We start from the raw sequence: 27,558 nt of genomic DNA on the forward strand, positions 1-27,558 counted from the left end.
TAGAACTACCAGCCTGAGCTGGGCGGTGCTGGCATATATGCCTTTAATCCCAGCACTTGGGAGGCAGAGGCAGGCAGATCTCTGAGATCGAGGCCAGCCTGGTTTACAAAGCTAATTCCAGGATAGACTCCAAAGCAATACTGAGAAACCCTGTCTCAAAACAAACAAAAAAAAGAACTACCAGCCTGGCATTTAAATGGAAAGGTTCAAAGGGACTGAACTATTGCAAGCTCTGGCATAACCTATTCACACCGTTTCAAAACCATGGAAATACTCAATGTAAATCGACCCAGTCTGTACTTAAGTGTCATGACAGCAGCCACTTGAAATCAGGTATTTTGTAAATGTCTTTATTCTTGAGAGCACATTAAGAGCCATTATAGATTTAAGGAGAAATCTGACACTAGGGAAATGCCCAGAGATCTACAAGGATGAACCCAAATAACAATCCAAGCAATAGTGGAGAGGCTACCTTCAATGCCCTTCCATGATAATGAGATTCACAGCTACATTATATGCCCTCCTAGAGCCTTCATCTAATAACTGATGGAAGCAGAAGCAGACACCATAGCTAAACACTAGCTGAACTGGAATCCAGTTAGAGGGAGGAGTGATGAGCAAAGGGGTCAAGAGCAGGATGGAGAAACCCATAGAAACTGCTGACCTGAACAAGGATTCCATGTCATGGACTCCAGTCTGATAGCTGGGAAACCAGCATAGGACTGACCCAGACTCCCTATTTGTGGGTGTTAGTTAAGAGGACTAAGGAGTCTACAGGGCCTCTAGTAATGGATCAGTATTTATCCCTAGTATATGAATGGTCTTTGGGAGCCCATTCCACATAGAGGGATACTCTCTCAGCCTAGACACACGTGGGAAGGCCTAGGCCCTGACCCAAATATGACAGACTTTGAAGACTCCCCATGGAAAGCCTCCTCCCTGCGGAGCAAAAAGGGGAGGTGATAGGGGAGGATGGGAGGGTAAAGGAACTGGGATTGACATGTTAAAACAAACTTGTGTCAAATTTAAATAAAGGAAAAAAGGTTGACAAGCTTGTATTTAGCACTTTTCAGAAGGCTTGTAAACTTTTGTTTGACAACAAACACATAAAGCAGGCAAGACAGGTAGATTGGGGTTGACAATGAAATCTCATTACATCTGACCCAAATAGCAACCCAAACCAATGCTTTCTAAACTTAATGACTGCAGAAAAGTGGGACACAAGTACTTGTTTTTATAAAAATGTATTTTATTTTAAAATGAGTCTATAAAAGTAGAAATCACATACAAAAATACAGATTACTGCGACATGTTGGCAAAAATAGCTCCCAGCTGGACTTGAGGAAGGAAGAACCGGTGTGGCATGTCTGAGGGCAGCTGGAGGCCAGCATCCAACCAGAGCCCACTGGCAGCCCATCACTAATCTGTAAACAATAGTTTCAAGTAGCAGTTAGCACTTTAACTACTCGGGAATTGAAGCATAATCATTCCTGTGATACTTTTAAAAATGTTCTTTAGGTCTGAGCAGATAAAGGCACTTCATATTATTGTTGTAATAGTAACATTTTTTTTTTTTTTTTTTTGAAGAAAAGTTAATAGAAATGTATTTCGGCTCTGATGTATTCAAAAGAGGTAATTGCCTTAATTTATTTTTCTTTTCATTTTCTAAGAAACACCATCTGATCTTTTTGCTTCTGTGTATCAGGTGTTAAAAAATACATCTGTTATCAAAAGGTTTAATGCCCAGTTGAGTCTTAAAAACTTAGGCGAAGTGCAGGTCTTGCCAGCCGCTTGGAAGCTGCACACATACCTGCTTCTCACGTGCATTTCTGATAGAAACAGCAGTTCCACCTAAGGAACTTTAGATCCAGTAACATAATGGGCACTTTCAAGCCATTGTTGTGAAAGACCACTGAAAAGAATTTCAAGTCCTTGACTTCAGAGTGATACAAAAATAACTGCAGCACTAAGAAGGAAGAAATGGCAGACAAGACCAGCTCAAAATTCTATCCGACTTAGAATGCTGATTAGAAAGCAAGTACTTTAAAAAGCTAAACAACCGACAGAACATACATTGATTATAAAGTTTAAAAAGCACATTTAGATTTCCTCACCTAATTTGAGATTCTGGGAACACAGCATAGTACCTAAAAACATTGCAGAGTACTTCATATTAACCTGGTTTTAGGAAACAGCCCTTTGAGGCTTCAAATCCTTTCCCAATTCTGTCCTTCTGTTTCTCATTTAGAGTTCAAGGTACATTATGCAGAACTATGTTTCTATTCAACTGACTTCACAACTGCACACCATGCTGATAGGTGTTAATTCCCAGAAGACATGGCCTCAGACACTACCTACTAGCCCATGATTGTTTCCATTCATCCCACCATACATATAGCTTATTGTTCTTCAAAATCAAGTTTTATAAAATACTGAGTAATTAAATAGATAAAAAGTTATGACAAACACCATGAAAATTGTTAGCCAGGGGGAAATTTTAAAACTTGATTCTAAATAGACTTAATCTGAAGGGCACTTGGAAGAGTTGGCTCAAATTTCGCTTTAACAGGCTGTTTTGAAATAATAGGCTCACCTAAAATTTCCAAAGACCTAACACTTGTGCCCCCAGGGCACAGCACTGACAGAATCTTCTCTATATTCTTGAAAAAGCAACACTTCATAGTTCTCCCTTGCAAATGGTTCCCTAACACACATGCACAATGAAGGCTAAGGCAAAAACCAATAGGGAAGGTAACCAAGGCCTCCAGCAACTGGAATTGCTGCCTGTGTCCCTCTTTCTAAAGGAAGAGGAGACATCATCCTGCAGCAAGCACTTCATACACAACCGGGCTTTTGCAGAGTCAGTCGGCACTTGATACCCCAAATCTCCGGGTTCTTTTTGTTGTCCATAGTTGGCCTTGCAATGGTGGTGAAATAGGCACAGTTAATCTGCAGATGAGGAAGGGCTTCTCTCAATAGCTGCAGGGTCGCATCTGGCACGATTCCAAAAACTTGTAGCGTTTTCAGTGTGGGGATTTCTCCAAGTTCACTGGAAAGGAAGAGAGAACTTCAGGATGTATGGCAATTGTTAGACTAATTATTGTAACCCATTGTCTGTAATGTGTATCAGTCTACAAAAATGCAGCCTAAAAACATAATTTATGGTAAATGATTTAAGGAAATACCACAAGGAGATAATAACTGGGAGGCACAGCAACCTGACCCACGTGTGTACAGGTAACAAGCCTGTGTGTCTCATTCTGTGTAGCTGCTATGAAACTATGAAGTTTATTGTTATCTTTAATTGAATGAATTTGCCTCCTTTCTCCATTCTTGATCTATATAAATCTCTGGAAGGGTTATTGTGATGTGAACTATTAATCGAGTAATGGTGAAAGTAAATGTTTCACTGTGGTGATAATTGGAACCACCCCAAGATACATGTGATTTAGGAATCTGGACATGACTTTTATTTGAACTAGGCTCTCTCAACAGAAGACAATAGCAGCATTAATGACATTAGTAATAATGCACCATTAACAAGTCCTTACTTCAGTGGAACCCACCAGTGACTTCCCTTAAGGTATTTTTTACGTGGGATTATATAGACCATAGATGAAAAAAAAGGGGGGGGGAGGGATACCAATTTATAGCAAAGACCTCCTCCCTACATATTCATTTTTTCCCTGTTCCTGATAGGACAGACCTTTTTATATGTGTTTCATATTAGGTGACATATAGTTGTGTTAACAGATGATGGGGGGTGGGGGTCACACTTAAATTGACTTTGTTTATCAAGGAAAACACTTTGTGGCTTTAACATTGGTTTGTATGCCCAGCTTCATCTCTCTGATCCATGTTTGTTTAGGTTGGGACACAGTGCAAAGTCTCAGGAAGGGGAACATTTGTTTTGGATTTTCAGCAAAACCCCCTGGTGATCAGTGTGCACAGCAGTGACCTTATGTTGTCACAGTCAATACATATTCAAACAAAGCAAGTTTGTAATGTCACTTGGTTGCCAATGTCTCAGCCTTCCAGCATATTCCATGTAGCATTCAAGACATCCTCCTGAACAGTTCATGTTACTTACCTACTTCAGAACTACTGATGGCTCCAGAATGGTTCTAAAATCCAGACGGTTTATTAGATCTAAGGGCCATCTGTGCTGACCAGGTTCCATGGGGCTTCCCATTACCCCTCTGAATGTATGAATGGTACAGGTAAGCGCCACAATATTTAGTGTATGTTGTGGATTACAAGACAAAGGGCAAATAAAAGCACTACCTAAAAATAAATGTGTTTGCTTCTCAGGGCAGTGAGATCAGGCCCTAAGAAATCAAAATGAAAGTCAAGAGGAACACAACACATCTTTAACTTCTGGAATGTAGAAACAAATATAAGGGCTGTGCACTGTAGACCAGGTTATATTCATCAACACCAAGATGACAGCAATCCTTAGCACAACTCCTATATGAAATGAGCGTTTGAGAATAGGGTCGGACTTGGGAGAATTCAGGCTCTGGGATAAGCAGACAGGCATGCTGTGATTCATCTGCAATGGATGATATCTAAAAGAGGAAACTGGGTGGGAGGAAGAGAGAGAAGAGTGACAGCAGATACAGATGGTAGAGGAAGATGCATTTGTGTAGCAGCACTGGGAGAAGGCTGGTGAAGATGGCTGTCACATGGTGCTCTCGCCATTAACACGCAGAAGGGAGCTGCAGAAGATGGGACAAGACCCAACAACAAAAACCATCACCTCTTGTGTGCATAAGTAACAATGCAGAAAACAGTCACAAAAGGGGACCATTTACAAGCCACTCTTTGTGTAAGATAAGAACATCTTTTAGGGCTCTTTGTTCAAGTTTAGTAAAAGGCATTCATCGAACAAGAGGCTAAGGCTGGATCACAGGCCAGCCTGGGGATAAATACTGAAACCCGATATCACAAACATGAAAAAAGACACTGAGAAACTTGGAGGTTTTCTCCTTATCTCATCTACACAATCTTGTTTCTTTTCTTTTCTTTTTTTTTTTTTTAATGCAAAATACCTTATCCACTTCCCAGATAAGACAACTATTTCACAATATAGATGGCTGTTCTGTGGATAGTATTCCCTGAGACAATAGGATTTCTATTAAGAACTTCTCAAATGCATTAGTTGCTAGAAAGACTCATCTTATGAAAAGGACTCAAATGAACTCATCTTATAGGAAGTTCAACATAAACCACTAGTATGTCCATGATGCTCAAAGAAACATACCGATGTTCAAGGACAACGTCATATTCTACTCTGCTGCTCAGATGGGAAACTAAAGTCCTTGATGATATTATTTCTTTAAAGATCAGGAGTTGACAAGTAATCAGGCTGAGGTTCATACCTCCGCCAAGGGCTTCAGCTTCATGCTCTGACCTCATGGGACTACTATGCAGGTAAACCAGATTCCAATGGACAAATGTAAGACATCATAGCCTCCCCTTGCCTCTGCTAGAGGGAAAGCAAGCATTTAGGTACTGCTTAGCTTCTTTTCACAGTGAAGGAGCAAAATTCCAGACTCATTAAAGAAATGAGAAAAGAACAGTTTCCTAGCAAGCTGCCCAGGCAAGATGGCAAGAATGGATAACAGAGAAGCTTTTTTGTATAGATACTAGAAGTTCCTAGGAGTTCTGGATGCTAGAAAATACAGGCAGGGATGTGGATCCAAGTTCCATGCATATGAATTTGAGTTGCAACATTTAAGATACATTCGAGAAAGAACAGTATCTTTTTTAGGCAGTGTTTTCCCAAACAGCACACTACTAACTAAGGCTAATGAGACTAGTTAAAATGATTAATTCAGTCACATAATTACTAGACTCCCAATTTTATTGAATGCTTCATAGATCATTTATTACTCAAATTGTATGATCTAATCCATATGAGGAATAAATATTTTTTTTTTTTTACAAATTTACCATTTCAGATTAATTATTGCTGACAACTTGATAGCAAGATAAATAAGTCTTACTCAAGCCACATGACCCTCTGCAGGAAAAAGGGCACCTGACCAAGTGCAAGATACTGACCTCTTGTGGTTCTCAATGAAACTGCTATGCATTCACATTTAGTATAAGGAAGACTATTACATATAGCCCTTTGAAATGAAATAAGCAATGACTGGAGATAAGAGACTTAATTTTCATGGACCCACATAATATATCCTCTGTTCAGATAGCATCAGACTCTCATACACCTATGCCAATTCTTCAACTTCCTTGGCTATTTGGGACTCCTATCACTAGATTATAGATTTCTGTAAGCACAGACACAGCTTTAAAAATGAACAAGAAACATTTGAGACAACTCCTCTCACATTGGGTCTGTCTCCCAGGCTCAGTGAGTTCCTGAGTTCCTTTCTTCTTTTTGTAACTCCTTTACAAATACTATATAGCATTCTAACACAGTGATGCTGACAGATAAATAATAAATGTTAATGAGCTCAGCCAGTTCAACTGTACCAGATTTTGTTTTGTTTTGAGACAGGGTTTCTCTGTGTGTAGACCAAGCTGGCCTGGAACTCATAGAGATCCACCTGCCTCTGTCTCCCAAGTGCTGGAATTAGAGGAATGCGCCATCACTGCCCAGCTCTTTGGCCCTGTACCAAACATTTTAAGCAAACATTCTATGAACTATTTTGATATTCCTTCCTAGACATTTTGTATCATATTAACATTAATGTTCACATTTCAAGAATCCATTAGTAATGGGTTTTACTACGGACTGTTAGTCCCTGCTGTCCACTAGCACAAATGCAAAACATACTTACAGTAGGGTTTCAGGTATTATATCATAGCACCGGCTGAGTGAGAGGTGTTGGAGGTAGTTGAGTTGAAAAAATTCTGGAAAGCAGTCATTCTTTAGCATGATACTGTCACTGTAACAGAAAGGAAGATTGGAAACCATCCGAAAGGAAGAAGATTGGAAACCACCCACAGGTGGAGAGTAGTACTGCTTAACTCCTTCATTATATCCTTTCCCATTTCAAAAACAGCCAACATATTCCAAAGTATGATCTAAAACAAACAGTACCTTAGGTCGAGGCGGACAAGGTTGGGGCACCGTTTAATTAAGGTACAAAGATCTAGGAAAAACAAACAGGGTGATCACTGTTAAATAAGGAAGGAGAAACAGGCATTTGCTTTCCTTGCTATAATTCAACATCACACTGGAAGTTGGCAGCAAGGCAGTTAGAAAAGTTCTTCACATAGAAAGCTGCCTGCTGAGAAAATCCAGGCAAGTACCTGGGAATCTGCTGAGCATGCTACGGGAGCTATGTGAAACCCCTGGATAACAACTATTTATGTAGCAATAGGAACTGGTTGGAAAAAGAAGAAATCCCAACCCATGATGGCCAAAAAAACCAAAACGCCAACAAAACTAAATGCCAGTACACAAGGGCACAGGATCTTGTATCAAGATAGCTCTTCAAGTTAATGAGGCGGAATCATGAGCTATTGACTAAAAAAACTGGTGTACCATAAATGTAGAATGAGTTTCCAGTTCAATTTACAACCCAGTCAATCCCACTTATGTTTAAGTTTTAAATGCAGTTTTCAAGGAATTATTTGCAGAATCTTGGGTCAGGTAAAGAGTGTCTAAACAAAGAAAAACCATGTAATCTAAAACAAACAAAACAACAAAAAACAACCTTAAAATTCTACCACTTATACCAGGCATGGTTGTGCAGACCTGCAATCCCAGTACTGGGGAGGCGGAGACTGAGAACTGTTGAAAACTGTAGACCACTCTGGTCTATGCTGCTAATTCCAGGTCAGCCAGGGCTAGATAGTGACACCTGCCTCAAAAATCAAAACCTAACAAAACCCCTGCATGTGAGAGCATTTAGAGAATTATCAGAAAATGGTGGGTACTCAGCATAAGTTAAACAGATTGATGGTCTTCAGCAAGAAAAGTGTAAACAATAAACCAGGGGCATACACATGTATTTACAGGACAGAGAACAGGAAACACTTAAACAAATAGTTTCTGGGTTGGAGAGGCGCTCGGAGGTCTGACTGTGGTCATCCCTGAAACCCACAGGTGGAAGGAGAAAGAGTCCAGCAAGTTCTCTGATGGCCACACGTCTGCCATAGCATACTCACCCAGAGACCCCACTTCCCAAGATGAAATGTAAAACAAATGCCAGGAAATGTTTTTCATGCGAAACAGAACGAAACAGTTTCCAAATACTACTTAAATGTTTAGAAGCATTTCAAGATGTTTGCTTCAAAATAAAAACTTCAGTAAGCAAATTACCACACCCAGGTGACCAACAACACCCTTGAGACAGGGCTGATTTGAGCACCCAAGCTAATTTGGCTTTGTACAGCCCAGACTGAGTGTTGGCTGGAGACCGAGCTATGAAGCTGTTAAAGACAAATTCCTCTTGCATCCACTTTTGTGTGCAAATTAAGACTCTGAGTGTCACACTCAGTCAAGTGTTAGGCTTTATCAGTACTAAGGCTGCTACCTACCCTACTTCAAGTGCCAGTGTTCATCAACATTGTCTTAGACTGAACCAAAAAGTAGAAGGTGTAAATACGAACCTATTAACTGGGTTTTAGCAGGAATTTCCTTTAGTTTTTTTTGAGTTATTTTATTTAAATTAGAATCAATCTTATTTTACATGTCAATCCCAGTTCCCTCTCCCTCCCATCCTCTCACCCTCCCCCACTCCTCAGGGAGGGTGAGGCCTTCCATGGGGGATCTTCAAAGTCTGTCACATCATTTGGGGCAGAGCCTAAGCTTCCCCTACCCCTCTATTTATGATAAGGGAGTATCCCTCCATAGGGAAGGGGCTCCCAAAGTCCATTCATGCACTAGAAATAAATTCTGGTTCCACCGCAAGAGGCACCATAGACGGCTCAAGTTTCCTAACTATTCAGGGTGCCTGGTTCAGTCTTATCTAGCAAGAATTTTCAGTCTTAATGGTGACATTTTGGGCCAGATGAGTCTAGATTTTTCTGTGCTGTTCAGCAGCAGCATTTCTGGTTTATGACCACTAGATGGCAGCAGAACCCCTGCACTGGGACAAAAAAAAAAAAAAAAACTCCAGACTTTGCAAAGCTGTTCCTAGTTGAAAAGTTGAAAACAACTTCTCACAGTCATCCTTTTATATCCCAGGGGTTTGACTCCAGGATCCCTTTGGATGCTCAGATCCAAGGACACTGAAGTTGCTCTACACATCCTCTTGCTGACTTGAAACCCTAAATATGATGAGTGAATGCATTTTTTTTTTCATGAATACTTTTGATGCATTAATAGTTGAATCTGGATGCAGAACCCATGAACACAGAGGGCTGACTCTACTGTATTTACCTACTTGTATATCAGGGTTCTGCATAGTAATTTGTTTATTAAAAAGTTCGGGGACAGGGGAGATAGGTATAAAGTGCTTGTCTGTAAATACAAGGGCTTGAGTTTTATCTGTAGTACCCTTGTAAGGACACTGGGTAGGAAAGCATCGACCTGTAATCTCAGGGAGGGGCAGGCAGACACAGGATGACCCTGTGGGCTTGCTTGCCAATTGGCCTAGAAAAACCAGTTCAGTGATTCTGTCTCAAAAACTAAGGTAGGAAGGCCATAAAGATAGGTCCATAGTTAAGAGCACGTGTTGCTCTTGCAGAGGACCTGAGTTTGGGTCCTAGCATCCACATAGCAGCTAAACTGTAATTCCAGTTCTAGGAGGCCTACTGCCCTTTCTGGTTTGTGCATACATGTAGGGTACAGGCAAAACACTCATACATATAAGATAAAAAAAATAAAATTACATCAGTTTTTATTAAAAGGTGGAGAGGCACTGATGAAGTTACCCAGTGTTGACCTCTGGCTTCCAAGTACACATGAGCTTGCGAGCACAGACAGACACACATGTTACTTTAAAAGATCCTCGGTCTAGATCCTGAACTCACAGCTGGATTCTAGTTCAGGAGCTGTTTACCTTTACCTAACACTTCCTCTGTTGAAGCTATAAGCAGCATGCACACTGGACTATGGGAGACAATCAGGCAGCAGAAACTTCACAGGTGTGCCGTAAAGTGAATCTAAGACTGTCTCGGCCCCAGTGGCCCCCCGCCTCGAAGCTCTAACCTGTTTTCTGGAGGTTCTTTCGGTAGCCACTGAGGTTGAGCTGGGTGATGGTCGCTGATAAATGTGCCACGGCCGCTTGCACATGCTTTTCAGTAAATTCAAAGCACCAGGAGAGATTCAGTTCATCCAGTCTGCAGGAGGGGAGGGTGGAAAGGAAAGCATGAAGCCATCAGAAAGACGGATGAGGGTGACTTGAGCTGCACACGCCAAAAATATAAAGCTAACTTCTTTACCACTCCACGCACAGACCACCTGTTCTGTGCCAGCCATCTGAAACTGCAATCTCTCCTCTAAACACCTGGGTACCTGCAACTTACCCGGCAATGGGATCAAAGGCCAGAGCAAACACTGCCTCTAGGGAGGCAGTGTTTCTGGGGAGGCAGGATGAAAACTGTAGCCTGTATGTTTCTTTCTCAAACCACCTAGGTTGTTGTTAAAAAAAAAAAAAAAAAAGAAAAGCACCTGACAGCTATCAACTCAAATGTTTTATGAAACCCATAGAGACGAAGATGATACAAAAATCTGTTTCATCCAGTTCTCCCTGCTAGGAGAGCCAATGAGTTTCAAAGTCAACATCAACATCCCTCACGCTCCACGTCTCCGCTGACTGAATGTAGTGCTGCATATTTTGTCTGCTTCATCATTTCTGATCCAAAGACAATTTCTGTTTGAGAGATCACTAAGGAGACATAGATACAAATGGTATACCAGAAAGACAAAGAGATAGTTAATACAAAGAGCATACACGCACAGCATTGTGTATTCTGTACACACCATGTTGCCTCTCACTTAGCAGTGCATGGGATCACCCATATTAAATATGGGTGATTAAAAATGAGAACCATTCCTCCACTTCCCTTTAACAGAAGCAGAGAAAAGGGATCGCTATCCAAGTATCTTTCCCTTAGAGTTTAGCCTGAATGTTTTTGTGGCAGATACTACACTACTCAAGTCAAGAATGTGGCATTCACTCAAGTCTATCCAGACACCCAGACTTGAAGCTTAACTGTATTTCCTACCTGCAACAGCTGCTCAGCAGAGTCGCCACTGCAGACTCAGAAAATCCAGAGCACCCACAAAGGTTTAGTCGCACCAAGTTTTCATTCTGTGAGAGAGTGCTAGAAAAGAGAAAAATGCCAGAGGAAAAAAATTGCATCAATGCTGATGAGTGTGAGTGCGCATGTGTGTGTGTGTGTGTGTATCTGTTGGGGGAAGCAGGCGAATATAATTATAATTAAGCACACAAGCTTGTGAGTCAGAAGTGAGCTTAAAAACTACACCTCACTCTCCTCAGACACAGCAGAGTGATTTGGTTCCGTTACTCACTTGCAAACTGGCAAGAGGAACCTGAGGTATTGAGGGATTTGCAAAGTACTTACAGTGTAAATAAATGCACAAGAAACGCCAATGAATGTATCTTTTAAGTTCAAAGGCTTGCCTTCCCCCTACTACGGAACCTTGGTGATGAAAAGCCACTGTTTTAGAGGTAAGTCTTATTTAGAGTTAAATACTGATTAACCATGTGAACTTGGACAAGCCAGTCAGTCTCTCTGTGCCTCAACTATTACAGATGGGGGGGGGGGGGGGGATTATGGCAGGTGTTTGCTCTCAGGGTTACTTTTAACTTAGTGTCTGCCACATATTTGCTACCATTCTCATTCCATTCTTTCTATCAGGCTTCATTGGATCTCATCTGAATAGCTCAGTGGCCTAACCTGTATGTCTTACTAAGCCTATGTGGTACCTAGCAAATTAATCAAATAAGTTTTAATTTGACATGACTCTTCCGTTTTCAGAACCATGATGCACCAAGTTCATGGCCTTTTTGCAAACTACTAGTCTCCACAGAAGTCATTATAATGCAGCCACTGGTTCTCCTCATCTCCCTGATCACCATGCTCCAAGCAACCACCACTACTTAGGAGTCCAGGGCAGCAGTTTTTCGGAGGCTGCATCCAACGTCCTATCACTTCTCCTACCTGGATATCCTTAATGGCCAGCCTACTCTGAGAAGTCCATCCTTACATTCAATTAGGCCTCCCTGGACGTTGCCGCATAACCACCAATGCATTTAATGAACACTCTGCACTGTAATTACCTGTCTCACCCATGAATGAGGCACAAACCACATGCTTTTGGCATTCTACCTATCACACCTACAGTAGGGCCAGGCAAGGTCACTACCTAAAATTCCACTCTCTTGAAGGTCCTGGGCACTTGGTATGTGCTTCTGGACATGTATATAAGGACACTGCAGTCATTCAGAAGAAACACTGCCATGTATGGCAATGTCTTTGTGAGATACTTCAGGTACCACTCACTTGACAATGGGATCCGAAAGCTGCAGGCCTTCCAGGCTTAGATTCTGCAACTTGGAGCACTCAGACAGAATCCCATGGAGGTTTGACACGTTTATAACTGAGTTCGACAGGTCCATATGCTGCACACGAAAAGAGCTAAATACGGAGGACAGAAAAGACAAGCACATTCAGATCCGATCTGACCCCTTCCTGACCCCACATGAGCAGGCAATCACAAATAGGACTAGATACACATTTTAAACACTGAATAAAGATCTGGCCATTAAAAAAAAAATTGTTTCTAGCTAATTCCCATCCTCATTCATTTATAAATTCAAGATTTGCGAAGTGTAGATGTTGCTACCAACATGGTCCCAGCGAGCAAATGAATAGGCGGATATCACGAGAATGAGCTAGGAACAGGTGCCCAGGGAGTGGGGTAAGCCTGTGATGCCTCCTGGCTGTTGGCAGGGGCTCAGTGGGTGAGCACCAGTGCTTACTAAGACAGGGAGGATAGTGAGTGGAGGAACCAGTTTTAATGGGAGGGAGGGCATGTTTACTTTTAGATAGCCTAATATTGAAGCACTCAGTAGATGTCCAGGGGTGGAAGCTTTTAGGTAATTAGAAGTAAGGATTGTGAAGAGGACCAGGCTAATGTAAGCACTTGGGAGTCCTGAGCATAGATGTGGGCCCACAGGACACAGCTTGTCGGAGAACAGCATGTGGAAAAGAGGGACAAATCCTGGCATGAACGCAGGAGAGGCTGAGGAGGAACAGCAGTGCGGAGAGGAAGGAGATGGACAACAGAAAGAAGGTGAAGGCACTAGGAAGGAGACACGTTCTACTGTCTTTAGCTTGCTTTGCTCTTCCATATCTAGCTATTCTTCTTAGTCATCAGAGAGCACGAAACCTTAGTGTTGCAGCACCAAAGAAACATTTTTTTCAAAGCAGTCTACAAAACAAAAAAAAGAAGGCAATTTTTTTCAGGTTGCCAGTCTGTCCGTGACAGGACAGAAAGCCCATGAGGCAAGTATGAAAATACTCCCCCCACTTTGTTAAGGAGGGCAGTGGGGATGGCAGTGGCAGGCTTGCCTTCCCTGATATGCCCCCAGCACAGCTCTGGCTCTTGATTCACCGCCCCATGTGCTGAGCACTCACACTGGGTAGCTAACGGAGCAACCTTTTCCTTGTGGAGAATGGGATGGACCCAGGGTCTTGCATGTGCTAGGTAAGTACTCTACCACTGAGCCACACCCTCTCAGATGTCCTATGTGAACATCTCTGACCCTAACGAAAGGCCACCAGTACCTCTTAAACCCATGCCATGCTTTAAGCCAAAAGCCACATGGCACAATATGCAGTTGACAGCCCACACTACAGACAGCCCCTCACAGGCTTAAGTCTCAACAAAGAACAAAAGGAGTGTCAGCTGTTTGCACCTCAACATTCTGATGTTTCTCTTTTACCTGAAACTTTCACCCAATGGTTGTTCCATAAAGGACCGTGGGCAGCGGAAGGCGATCACCCCTCGGGAAAGCAAGCGAACAGTCACATCTGGGTGCAGATTTTTGCCTGCGAGGTCAAGGGACTGCCAGAGAGACTCATCGAGCCTAAAACAGAGAAGGCACTTGATTTGGTAAATTGGCCACAGTGAATTCTGGGGACACATAAAAAAGTGACTACAAATACCAGAGCCACAGCCACTGAATCTCCTTAGAGTAAATCTGAAGAGCTTTTGCTTCCAAGTTGACAATGCAATACTAAACATTTCTTTCAATAAGTTTCCATCTGTCTCTATATTTTCAATCTACATTAGCAAATGCTAAAGCAAGAACTGTAAATAACCTGGAACCAGAGAATAAAGTCCTATCATTAAGTGTAATGTGAAAAGTTTAAAAAAAGATCACTTAAAAATGCTTATTACTAGTTGAGTAAGTTCCAAACTTCCCAAACAATCCTACTTTCCATTCTGTTAAGTGTTGACAGGTTGCCATGGTCCACGAAAAACATTAAGGAAGAAAGAAAACCTGGTATTACTTTATGAGACATCAATCACACAGCCAGGGAGACGTCACTGATTGGTTCTGTTCCGTATTCATGTGGACAAGTGTGAGTGTACATATTTATATTAATGTTAAAGGAAAGAGGTAAATACTGCATTCTATATACTTTCTAACATAAAAGGGAGGTTCCAAAACTGGATTGGGCTTCAATCAGTTTCTTCTTTAAGTTTTATTTTGTTTTTATTTACATGTATAATGCCTGTGTAAGCAGACACTGTATGTGTATGGGTGCCCTCCAAGACCAGTTGGAGTTACAGGCTTTTGTGAGCTGACTGAAGTGGGTGCTGAGAAATGAACCCAGGTTCACTGGGAGAGCAATAAGCCCTCTTAACCACTGAGCCCTCTCTTTAGCCCCTACAGTAAGAGTTTAATATCCACAGCTGAATTCAATTAAGAAAGCAAGAGGAAACGAGAAGTGCAAGCACATTAGGGAACATTCTAAATGCCTTAGCGCACTCGAAATTTCTCTTTTAAATACATCTGAAATAAACACTTGATTGGTCACAGTTGAAATAATTTTACTACAAAAAATTTGCAATGACTATAGATATGATATCCTTAAGAAAGTGGGATGTGTTGTATCTTTTTCTTGTCCATACTGAAATCTACTTAAAAAAAAAAATAAGCAAATCAATTCAATTTGATTATCTCAGATCTCAATGTCTCTCCTTTCAAAGTAGACAACAGATGGCGTAGTATTCGATACTAACCCAGGACAAGTCTGAAACATTCACTTTGTTCACTTTGCCCCAAATAACACAGTGTTAACGTGGAAAGGGAAGATGAATTCAGCAGCCACCCAAATCCTAAGCCAAATGTAACTAGAAATGGTTAAGGCTGGGGAGCTGACAAGACCTTAGTCTTATTTTAAGGTTCACTCCACAAACTACTGATCTTGACCCTGTAGTTTAAACAAATCATAAACTAGACTAATGCAAAAATGTCATTTCAGCCCACAGGGAAGACTAAATTGCTATATCGCCTATTATTCTAGCACAATGGAGATGATTACTGAACCAAAGGGAGGATGTAGGTCAAAGGCACTAGGTAAAAACACAGAATAAACAAGTCTTGGGAGCTAATGTACTACCTGAGGACTAGTAACACTGTTCTGGCTTTGGAAATTTTTGCTAAAGGGCATATTTTATGTGCTTTAGCCACACCCACAGAAAATTAATTATGTAAGATTATGGGTATGTTAATATGCTTGAATACAGTAGCTACTTAGTGACTATAGCAAAACACATGGATTACATACCTTAAATATGTGCAAGCTTTTATAAAGGTTAATAGATTTTTTTTTTTTTTTTTTTTTTTGCATGATATGAACAAAAGCATATCTGATGAGAAGGAAAAAGTCCCTTGGGTGGGAAAGGTGAAATGTAGCCAATACTATGCAAAAATTTTCGTCCCCTAAAATAACTGCCTAGGCTTGGGCCTGGGGTGGGGGCGGGATGTAGCTCAGATAAAAGCTCTTGTCTCACATGTCTGGGGCCATGGGTAAAATCCATAGCATACCAGAGAACAACACAACAAAAATTCCTGATTTCATCTCTGTCACTGCCTTCCTGGTTCACTCCCTCCCACCCCACCCCAAATGGCACTTGTTCAGCATGCCTATGAGCCAGGCAATAAATGTATTGGCACCTTTCATGTTATCCTTATGACTATCCCACCATGAAGGTGCAATTATGGTCTTCTTACATCCAGTGTAGCCAGGCTCAGAAGTGACACATATCTTGTTTAGGTCATGCAGAGCATATATAAAAGAGGCTGAGTTCACACCCTGCCCAAGGTCAGTCTTGTACCCTACGCCTGTCTCCCAGGTTGGTCTTGCCACCTTCCAGAACTCCCTGATCTTAGTACACTGCCAGGCCCAAGCAGGTATATACCTCACAAATGAGTGCAGAGTTAAACATAAGGCAGAGAGGAGGTCAGGAATGGGGTAATAGACCTACAGGAGACTCCTCCCTCCAACTGGGAAATGAGGAAACAGACTTCTAATTACAGCAAAAAGGTGGCTGGTTGGCTTCCTTCTTCTTGCTTGTTGGTTTCACCAGACTCAAATGAGCACATAACCTTCACCCTTCCCTCGCCCACATATTGTCCCAAAGGGTGAGAAATACTCACGAGAGGCGGTACCACCTCTTGCAAACCCCAGACACCCTCAGCAGCTCAGGGAGGCACAGGCAGGAAAAGATTCCAAGGAGCAGCTCATCTGGAAGGGAGTCCCAGGAGACACCTGCAAGGAGGCAAAGCAGAGTATCCATCTCTGAATTCTTCTTGGCCAAGTCACGGAGTCTCTCCGGGCCCATGCCACTTAGCTTAAAGTGGGTTTCAAGCAGCCCGAATTCTTATCCACATTTATTTTTCCATACTATACACTGACTTATACACTGCCGTGGTTTGAATGACAAGATCCCCATATTCTTGGACAGTTAGTGGTACTGTTTGAATAGGTTTAGGAGGTGTGACTTTGCTGGAGGAAGTATGGCACTGGGGTGGGATTTGAACATTCAAAGCCCCATGCCACTCCCAGTTAGCTTTCTCTGCTTCCTGCTTGTGATTTGAGATGTGAGCTCTCAGCCTGTCGTGCTACAATGATTGCTGTGTGCTGCCAGGACTCCCTGCTATCATGGACTCCTCTCCCTCTGGAACCGAACGCCCAAATGAACACTTCTGAGAGCTGTCTTGGTCATGGTGTTCATCACAGAAACAGAAAAGTTAACTAAGACACATACCCTACAGTGAGCATCCTACCTTCTCAGCATAAGAAACAAGACTATTTCTCCTATTGTTATTCCCCTGGGCACCAGCTAGCCAAACACTGGCAGGGACAGCTTGAATAACCCTGGCACAGAACAAGTCCCCAGCTAACCAATACACTGTGATGCTTGAAGCTATAAAGTGGTCCTCTAGTGTGGACTTGTATAATAAAGGCAAGTGACCCTTCCTCCCTCTTAGTGAACAGAAAGCACATCCTGGTCCATACACCTAAAAAAGTTTTGGAAAAATGTTCTCGTTTCTTTTTCTTTTAGTTTTGGAGACAGCATTTCTCTTAGTAGCTATGGTCATCCTGGAACCCACTCTGTAGACCTGGCTGGACTTGAACTCAGATATGCCAGCAGCTGTCTCATGAATGCTGGGATTAAGGATGTGTGCCACCACTGCCCAACAACTGCCTAGCTCTCATTTCTTAATTCAACAAGCATTTCAAGATTCTCTACTACCTATGGTGCCAAGTATTTCAGGTGTTAAGAGAAGATTGGCAGATAAAACTAAGACCAATGAAATACATCACATGATTTCATTATTCAATCATCTCCTTAGGTCCCATTTATCCACAAGATCTTGCAAAAGAAAATCTGACTTGTTTTTACACACTAGGAACTAAAATTTGATCCATTCATATATTCATTTTACATGAATCTCACGGTTTGTTCTAGGGATACAAAGAGAACCTAAGCACAGGCCTGATCTTTATCCTATGTAGAGAGACAAAGAAGACAGAAGACATTCCAAGGATCATTGTGCTCGGACACAGGAGGGCCCCAAAGTCTAGTCAGCAGCTGGGGCAGAGGAGTGTCAGGAAAGTTTTCCAGGAAGTAGTGGCTCCTCATTGCTCAATCAAGGCCTGTTGTTGTCCCTTTCTTTTCTTTTTTTTTTTTTTTTTTTTTTTTTTTTTTTTTTAACCATTTTTCATGTTTGAGACATGAAAAGGGTTTCAATGCTGTGTACTTCACTAGCATTGAATTGAGCTAAAGGCTGGTTCCCCAGCTTGAATTCCCGATCCTCTTGCCTCTATTTCTCAAGTGCTAGAAGTTGAGATTTTCCTAGGATTTACAGAGAACACCCTGTCCCATCCACAATGTATCTGAGAATTACTATAAGGAAGAACTCAGCTCTCATTGGAATCCTGGCCATGATGCTCCTAGTCTGTGAAGTTGAGTGAGTAATTGAGCCTGTAGGAATGAGAATAGTTTTACCTTACAAAGCTATTTGGTGCGGAGATGAGGTGATGCAAGAGATTTCAAATAATGAATTTAGGGAGGCAAGATTTCCTGTCCAGATATCCCTGTTTTCCTCACTAATCAGCCCATTTTCTTTCTCTGATTTTTTTTTTTTTTTTTCCTTTTCATTGCTGCTTTGGACATTCATGAACAGGCAAACCCCAAGACCAGAAGAGGGCTTACCCAATCCTGTACCTCCCTCTATCTGAGCTGATGATCTCCAGAAGCAGGTCCTGAGGGTCTGGCTTCAAGGAGTTCATCTGGCATTTACATAATGACAGGAAGCACCAGAGACAGAGGGAAGCCAGACAAGGAGTGGAGGGAGACAGCTGTGGCATGCTAATTAGCAGCTTGTTGCTATAACCAGTTTAGACCTTCAGGGGTTCCTGGAGACCCAGTGGGACCTGCCTCTGAGTTGTCCCACCTGAGGGTATGGGTACTGGAGTTGAGTTCCCCAACTGCTATTGATCATTCATTCTGGGCTCAATGTCAACCCCTAAGCATCCCTGCCCAGAGAAAAGCCTTGGAGCACAGCTGCATCTGTGCTTAGGAGAGAGCTTTGGTCACTAAGGAAAAGGTGAGTTGCAAGGGACTACAGGCCAGCCTAACAGTATCCATTACAGATGGTGTGGGGAGGGAAATTAGAGAAGCATGCAAGGTGGGAAAGAAAACTATATGATCATTATTTGTTGTTTCCTATTTTATTAGGAAGATCTAAAGCAGAAAAAAATAGACCAGTAGGAAATGGTCACATGATAGCAGGAGTACCAAAATCCTGAATGCAGAGACCACAGACCCAGGCCACAAAGCCTTGCAAAAAAACAGTCCAATGTAAGGAAGGCTTTGTAGTATAGCTTGTGCCAGATTTCAGCTTAAAAGACACCTGCTCAGAGAAGCATTTCCAGGTCGCCACCAAAGTCCTGCTCCTGGGTTTGCATACCCAGCAGCGTGCAGTGGTCAGCATGTGATTGACATTTGATAAATATTTGCTAAGTGCATCGAACCTTTATTCCTGTTAATTCTTAGTGTTACCGGCAAACCTTTAACCAATTAATTACCACATGTGTAATGCTAAGAACAGAGCTATACTGAATATTAGAAACTACCTGACTGATATTTCATGTAGGAATGACTAACACCTCAGAGAAGAATGCTGGTTTTATTTTAAATATGGGCAAGACCATTGGCCTCATTGAACCAATTTCCTCATTTGAACAATAATAAATGGGCTCGCAACAAAAACCATAGGTGGTTTTCTGATTAGTAAACTAGTTTTGAGAACTGGTTTTTGAGGCACAGCTCATGTTCAATAGCCTCAGTGGCAAATGGGCTATTGAACAAATATATAACATAACAATTAAAACGGCCATCTACTAGAAGCCTGAAAAGCTCTTGCCGGTAAAGTACCAGTGTAAAAGTACACTGATGCTAATCTTTGCAGCAACCTATATTTATAATTGTCATATTTATATATGAGGATATTTATCTCAATGATGTCAAATAATTTCACAAAGGTGACATTAATTATTAAGGAGATGGCAGAACCAAGAGGCAAACTTGGGTTTCTAAATTCCCATGCCCCAAAGTGAAGGCCACATGATCCGGAAGAGGTGGAAGTGTGATGGAGTCCCTGGAGGCAGAGGGGACTGCAGGCACGGGTGTCATTGCGGGAAGACAGCACCGCATACATACCTCCAGCACAAGGAAGGGACGGAAGACCAGCTCAACAAAGTATGTTGAGATGCTGAGAGGTATCCATGAGTTTACCACCAAAAGGAAGGAGCAGGTCCAGGACCTAAGAGCCTTAGCTAACAGCAGAGTGCCTAGCTCCATTCAGTTGGCTATACAGGACAACCCCAGTTCTGGGGCCCCTGGGTGGAGGTGGATGAGCCTGGAACTGGCTGCTATCCCAGCAGATGGGGCAGAAATTTGTCTCCAGTAGCTGTGCTGGTGGCTGAAATCCAGACTGTGATACATTTAATCTAATTTTATTTGCCATATTTAATTCTCAAAACATCAGCCATCTGTTTCCTGGATTCTTGACAACATGGCTGCCTGATCTGTTTGCAAGCACAGGAAGGGAACATCCAGGTCATTTCTCCATTTGCAAAACCCACCAAGGCTTCGCCCCAGTGGTATACAAAGGTAGCTAACGCTACTGCTTCCAATGTCTCCTTAGAAGCAAACCCAGTCTCCTCTTCTGTAACCAATCCCCATGCCCTTCAAACTCCTTGGGAACAAGGAGTATGTAGGATCTCTATAGTATAGCTAACTTGTCCTATTTGACCAATTTATTTCTCAGAATATCATCAACACTCAAGATTCAAACAGGCTGTTTGTGAGCATGTATGAATAAGTATAGGTGCCCACAGAGGCCAGAGGGCTGGATCTTCTGGAATTGGAGTTACAGGAAGTTGTGAGCTGCTAATAGGAATCCAGTTGGGATCTTTTCAAAGAGCAGTAGTGCACTTCACTGCTAAAGCCATCTGTAGCCTCCTCAAATTTGACTTTTAAGATTGCTTGCTCTTCAGCAGGGCTCTGCAGTACATAGCTATAATTCCAGTGCTTAGGAGGCAGGAATAATCACAGGTTCAAGAATAAGCAGAACAGTATCAAAAAACCAACACACACACACACACACACACACACACACACGCACACACACGAAAACACTACATACACACTGTTCTTCTATTTAACCTTTTATAATCAAATTGCATGAGAAGGCACTGAGACCCTGATACTAATGTTTTTAAATGATTTTATTGAGGAGATGCACATCTTGATCACGTTTACTGGCTTTATTGGTAGGATGTGATACTCCATGATTTTTTCCTAGGGAAATAACTGTACAAATTTCGATCATTATGCATGAATTTTCCCACAAACACTAAAAAGACAACATGAGGCTGTATTAGTTATTATATATTTGTATTTTGGGTGCAGCAGGCCAAATATTTCTATGAAAGATTTCCTTACTCTTGTGGGATGTGAGAAATAACGAAGAAACAAGATAAAGAAAAGTATGATAATTTAGCCTTTTGGTCATTGTTACTATTATATTCCTAATCCTAATCCCTAGAACAGCATTTAGTAAGTATTTGCAATGCCAGGGTTGGTGGCACATATCCATAACCCCAGCATTTTGGAGGAAGAGACAGGAAGACTGTGGGATGTTGAAGCCAACCATATCTGAACAGTGAGTTCTAGACATGGTACATAGAGACATCTAGTCTCAAAGTGAATAAACAAACATAAATAAATAAATAAAAAGGATGAATGAATGCAAAGAAACTATAAAGCAAAGATGAACATAATTGTGCCTAAAATGACTCCTACAAAACAGAGATTTGGGAGCTATTAGCTAAAGTCACTGATGTGTCATGCCCTCAACTTGGTAGGTCTATTATTATTACTTTATTTCGTTTTGGATAAAACATTTTTTTTTTAAGCAAGCAAGAATAGGGGTGTAAGGTTGTAGTAGTTGGCTATCTTCTTCAACTTTGTGGATTCCAGGGGTGGAGCTTAGGACCTCAGGATTGATGGAAAAGCCTTCACTTGTGGAGCTGTCTTCCCAGCTCTACTATTACCTCTACTATTACTATCATCTTAAGAATGGAGTAGAATAGAACAGATAACATCTTAGGAAAAGGGAAATGATAGTTCTATGAAATGCTTGCTTCAAATTCCTCTACGGCAATATGAAATATATTTCTTACAAGTTAAAAAAGCACTGAGAGAAAAATGTTTGCCTTGGGGTACTAAAACAGATTCTCAGGCTCAAGAAAGTCTTGGATCAGAATCTCAGGAATTCTGCACTTTAAACAAGATCCCTTGTGGATTCTGATGTACTCTCAACTTGGGAATTTCCAGTTTGAGGCAGAACCTTTGTAGGGTCTGGAATGTGAAGCGGTTTAACAGCCATGGACGGAGCTGATCAACACATTAGTTCAACCACATTAGTTCATGGTCTTCACCTATTTAAAGGACAGGGAACATGCATTTAATGACCATAAATGAAATGGGATTGCCCTATTTCCGCTGCTGGCTTCACTTCTGGACTGTTTCCTCCCAATTCCTTCCATACACTGGCCCCAAGAGCCAGCCAGAACTGTTCTGCTATAGAATGGTCACATAGCTTTAATCATCCCACATAGACAGATGAGAAGGAATTAAGTGCCAGATGTGAGGATGGAATGCAGCCCGTGGGGAAAGCTTGCTTAGCAAAGAACCAACAAAAGTCCGGGGCCAGTTACCAGATCTCTGTGTACAGCAGGTGGAGCCTGTGCAGCCCTAATCCTGGCAGAGTTATTAGCCACCTGTCCTGACAACTGCAAACCTCCCTGCAGGGAGAAGCCAGCTACACTGGCTTGCTTCTAGGGATTTGGAAGGACTCCTTTCTAGCAGCTGTCTCTCTCAGCTTACAGCATAAACCCACTCCTCATCTACAGTTCACCAGTGTATGCACGTGTAAGGCCATGTCCGAATAAATGTATGCTATTGCCTTCATTACCTCCTGATCTCAAAACTGCTAAAAGTCATCATTTTAGACAGACATTTTAAAAGTTAATCTTAACATCAAGGCTCATTCTGGGCTGATGCACTGTAATTCAAGCACCTGGGAAGCTGAAGACAGTATTGCCATGAGTTCAAGGTCATCCTGGACTACAAGAGTCTTTAAACAAACAAATAAACAAACAAACAAACGCTGGGTGTGGTATCTCACAGCTGCCATCCTAGTACTTGTGAGGTAGGCTGAGACAGGAGAAATGCTGAGATTTCAAGACTATATAGTGAGTATGAGATCAACCAGGGTTACACAGCAAGGTAAGAAAAGAAAAAAAGCAAAAAGAAACAAAAGACAACGAAAGGGAAACTTATTGATTGGACCAGTTCAGTTCCTCTCCTCCATTCTTCATTTCTGCTGAGTGGAGAAGGGCTGTTGTCCTCTACTGGGATGGGAGGTGAGTTACTGTTGCACAAAGGGCCCCTCCCTCCGTCCAGCCCCAGGGCACTCAAGGTCTGAGTTCCTCAGAGCTCCTCACACTGCCGCCTTCCTGGCAGACATATTGCTGTGGGGGAGCTGCTCTGTATTTTGTCTTTCCTCAACTCCATTTTTAAACTCCTAGGAGACAGCAATCCTCCCTTATCTTCTGTGTGGTCCTCAATGTGCTTGGTTTCAAAAGTGACTTCTGACTCACATCCGTGGGCATGCAAATGTGGCACCAATACAGAGCAGCCATATTCCAGACCCTAAGCTACTCACAATGGGCAACTTAATCAAAATCTGCTCATCTTAGCAAGAAGCATCTCTTGCCATATTTGGCTGGTCAAACACCACACTACTAGTGTTAAAATTCAGCTGCTAAAAATAGAAGTCACATTAAGTTTCAAAGAAAAGGAGTTCTCTATGCACAGAGTAAGATTAACATTATTACAGACAGTTTAACATTATATCATTTTACATAAGTCAACTGGCTTGCCAAACCAGTGTCAGAAATTTTGTCGACCAGTATTGAATATTATATGCCCTTTCTATAATAAGAACTTTACAGTTTTATTTAATCTTCACAGCAACCCATTAAGTAGGAATTATTGCTCCATTTCACAGATAAAGAAACTAAGGCTCAGGAAGATCAAGCAATTTTTCAAGACAGAGAAATGACAGCACCGGGATTTAAATTCAGATTTGTGTGGACTTTCTACTATACCTCTCTAATCAATCTTATATATTATTTATTATCTATTCAGTTATGTTTCCAGTTCTGAGACAGCCTCACTGCAAAGCTCATGCTTTCCTGGAACTCCCTACCTTCCCACCTCCGCCTCCCAAACCCCAGGACTATAGAAGTGTGCCCCCATACCTGGCATTAATGTGGATTCACATGCTACAACTTGAACAAGACTCCCTCCTTTCCTACAGAAGTTTTGAGAACCCAGAACAGATTTCTTTCTTTTTTTCTTCATTTTGAGACAGTCTCACTAGCCCTGGCTGTCCCTAACAGGAGATCTGCCTGCTTCTGCCTTCTGATCGCTGAGACTCAAGGTGTGTATCACCATACCAATCAGCCTACCTACTACCCCATCTGCAGATTATGCCAGACGTGAGAACCTAAGCATATACTTATTTACATTGTCTTTGCGAGACTTCACTCTAAAGTTTTCTTCAATCTCAATCTGTTCTCCAGTTTCTGTTTACTTTGTTGACCTCCTCCACTAACAATCTCAACACCCTTCTAATTCTAGTGTCTCTGAATTTGGGCTCTATCTAGAATCTGACCACGGCTTACCACTCACCATATCTTAACATCTTAACAGCTCAGTCACAGTGTTCCTTTAAAAAGGGGCAGTGAGCATCTGGATGGTGGCCCACATCACTAATCCCAGCACTGAGGCAGGTGACTCAGTAAAGGCCAGCCTGGTCTAGAGTTCTAGGATAACCAGGTCTACATCGAGAAACCCAGTCTCAAAACAACAGGAAACAACAAAAAAAGGAGGGCAGTTTAATGAGGTAAGATCATTAATTATTCAATTCCCCAAGTGCCCATACTTCTTTGTACTCTGCTTTTACTAAATGCCCCATCCTTCTCTCTGGGTAATTTTATGGTGGTTGTTCCTTTTGTCTGAGGTTCTTTACACCAAGAGACATTTCCATGACTTATTCCTGCTCCCTCCCCCATTTGCCTTTGTTTGCTTAAAGGTCACTATCCAATAAGGGTCAATACCCAGTTACAGTCTATCTTCTGATTCCAGGACTTCCATTCTCCATGGCCTAACACATTAAGTAGAATAGCATGTCTACTGTGTTTTTAGTATTTCTTCACTGGAAACAAAGTTCTAAGATTTAAAAATGTATATGATTTGTTCACTGCTGTATTCTTAGCACTACACTGTGGAAACCATAGTGTATTCTCAGCAAATACTTGACAAATCACTCCTTAAAAGACAAAATAAAACACCTCAAAAAAACAAACAAACAAACAAACAAACAAAAAACTCCAACAATGCCTTGGGTCAATACATTATATTTACCCTAATGCCCTGCCTGGGTGCTTGAGTCTTGATCTACCCTGGAAGTACTTGTTTAAAATGCTTGGGAAATCAGGGAATGGGATTCAATAGTAAGGGAATAATTTAAGGTAAATTCTATTTTTTTTTTTAGTAAATTCTATTTTAATCCATTTTACCTCCAGGAGACAGAACTGAGAAAAAAACTGAAACTATAAACCCATTACAATAATTCAAGAAGCCAGGCGTTGGTGGCGCAAGCCTTTAATCCCAGCTCTTGGGAGGCAGAGGCAGGTGGATCTCTGTGAGTTCGAGACCAGCCAGGTCTACAGAGCGAGTTCCAAGACAGGTTCCAAAGCTACACAGAGAAACCCAGCCTAGAAAAACAAAACAAAAACAATAATTCATGGAGAGATGGTGAAAGCTTGGATCATTTCTCACAAGGAAGGAAAGGCACAATGAATAGTTGGATATAGGGGGATCATTCTAAGTAATTTTTAGTGTTCTATGACTGTAACTATAATAACACAGTACTGGAAATACAACATCCCAAGAGCCTGTTGGAAGTGGAGCAAGGGAGTAACTCCCCCCCCCCCCACCATTAACATTTCCCTCTTAATGTGCCTACAAATAACCTAAGCAATTAAGATATAAAGTTCACTCTGGTACAAAGTGCATTAGAGACTAAAGGAATCCTCTAAGATCCTTGCTTATATTCCCATTTATCAGTGTGCTGAGCTGGACTTTGAGCAGAGAGATTTCCTTGTAAGGAAAAGGGCAGGAATGCTGTCTAGTGGGTTAAAAGTTTCAAGCCAATTGTGAACCAGAAGATAAAAGACCTACCAAGATTCCAGGACACTTCAACGACTGATTTCCATTTCACTGCAATACTGGAAAACTATGCAAATTTAGGTACCCATCCTAAAGATTTCCCCCAAGGAAACGTTCGGTTCGATCAATTTAGTTCAAACAAAGCAGTTGAATCCATTTCTTACGAAATTTTAATTTTAGTGTCATATTTTACCTGGAAAGTTCTCTCGATTGAGCTTAGGCCTACGGATGATCACAAAGTCTTTGTCGCTGCCTTTGCTCTTTAGCCGTTTCCTTGGAGGGCTCTGGGGGTGGCCGAGGTTCGAAAGCAGTCCATGTGGAATGTTCTCACTGTCCACCTCCTCCTTCTCCAAGGCAGAGACACCCATGCCTGAGAGCAGTTCAGAGGTCTTGCTGGAATCCCATCCCCACGTGAAGCTGGTGGTGACGTTGCTACTCTGGTCCGGAATCTCCTGAAGGTGCTTCCTGCATAAGGACACACATTCCCCATTCCTTTTGAAAGTACACCCCTAAATAATTCCAAGATAGGAATGAAAGAAGCGTCAAGTATGCTGTGTAGAAAAGTCACAGTGAGTAACAGTACCGCATTTTTAACGTGCCTACAGCCAGCTTCCAAGAATGAAAGAGAAAATCGGAAACACATACACACCCCACTTCGAAAGGCTTTGGGATTTATGGTCCCGCAGAAGGCCTCAATAATTTCTTCCCGTGGAGGGAAAAAGAGGGGTGGCATTCATATCATAATTAAAAATAGTGGGAGGAAAACCTATTCAGGAAGCCAAATTAAACGGCACATAGATATGTGTGTATTTAGTGAGCTAAAGTATGCATCCATCCACTTTCTTCAAAAAGGGGGCTAAGCAACGATTCACATAATAAGATCATTTGAGCAAGAAGCAACATTCGCGGCCTAAAAGAATTCAAACGGTTCATTCATGCTTTGCCCGTTTTTGCAATCGGTTTACCTGTGCATTGCGTCCACGGATTGAGGGGTTTTGGATGCGTATTAAGACCTGCCTGCCTCCCAGACTCCGTTTCCAGCGCGCGGCTCAGAGTGATCCCCGGGGGCCCCAGCAGCCGGACCCGCGAACTAGCAACGTTCCATCACCACCGCGCGCGCGGAGTTCTGCATCCCGCTCTCCAGCAGCCGCCTTCTGACGCCCCGTCGCCTGCTGGGAATTGTAGTCCTGGGGCCTGGCTCGCAGTCGGACTAGGTT

The 27,558-nt window shown here is 42.0% G+C and overlaps 1 protein-coding gene across 1 annotated transcript; it reads right to left on the minus strand.

Moving 5' to 3' along the window:
* Positions 1-1,228: 1,228 nt before the first annotated feature.
* Skp2 (S-phase kinase associated protein 2) lies at positions 1,229-27,519 on the minus strand. The gene is made up of 10 exons (XM_051182528.1): positions 27,307-27,519; positions 26,535-26,806; positions 16,623-16,734; positions 13,896-14,039; positions 12,451-12,585; positions 11,149-11,247; positions 10,130-10,260; positions 7,070-7,121; positions 6,807-6,914; positions 1,229-3,049 (listed from the first exon to the last, which is right to left on the minus strand). Exons 1-10 carry the CDS (start codon positions 27,312-27,314, stop codon positions 2,836-2,838), a joined length of 1,275 nt encoding a protein of 424 aa, XP_051038485.1. The 5' UTR covers positions 27,315-27,519; the 3' UTR covers positions 1,229-2,835.
* Between the last annotated feature and the right edge of the window lie 39 nt (positions 27,520-27,558).

The sequence above is a fragment of the Phodopus roborovskii genome, unplaced genomic scaffold (assembly GCF_943737965.1).
Source record: "Phodopus roborovskii unplaced genomic scaffold, PHOROB, whole genome shotgun sequence".
Classification (NCBI taxonomy): Eukaryota; Metazoa; Chordata; class Mammalia; order Rodentia; family Cricetidae; genus Phodopus; species Phodopus roborovskii.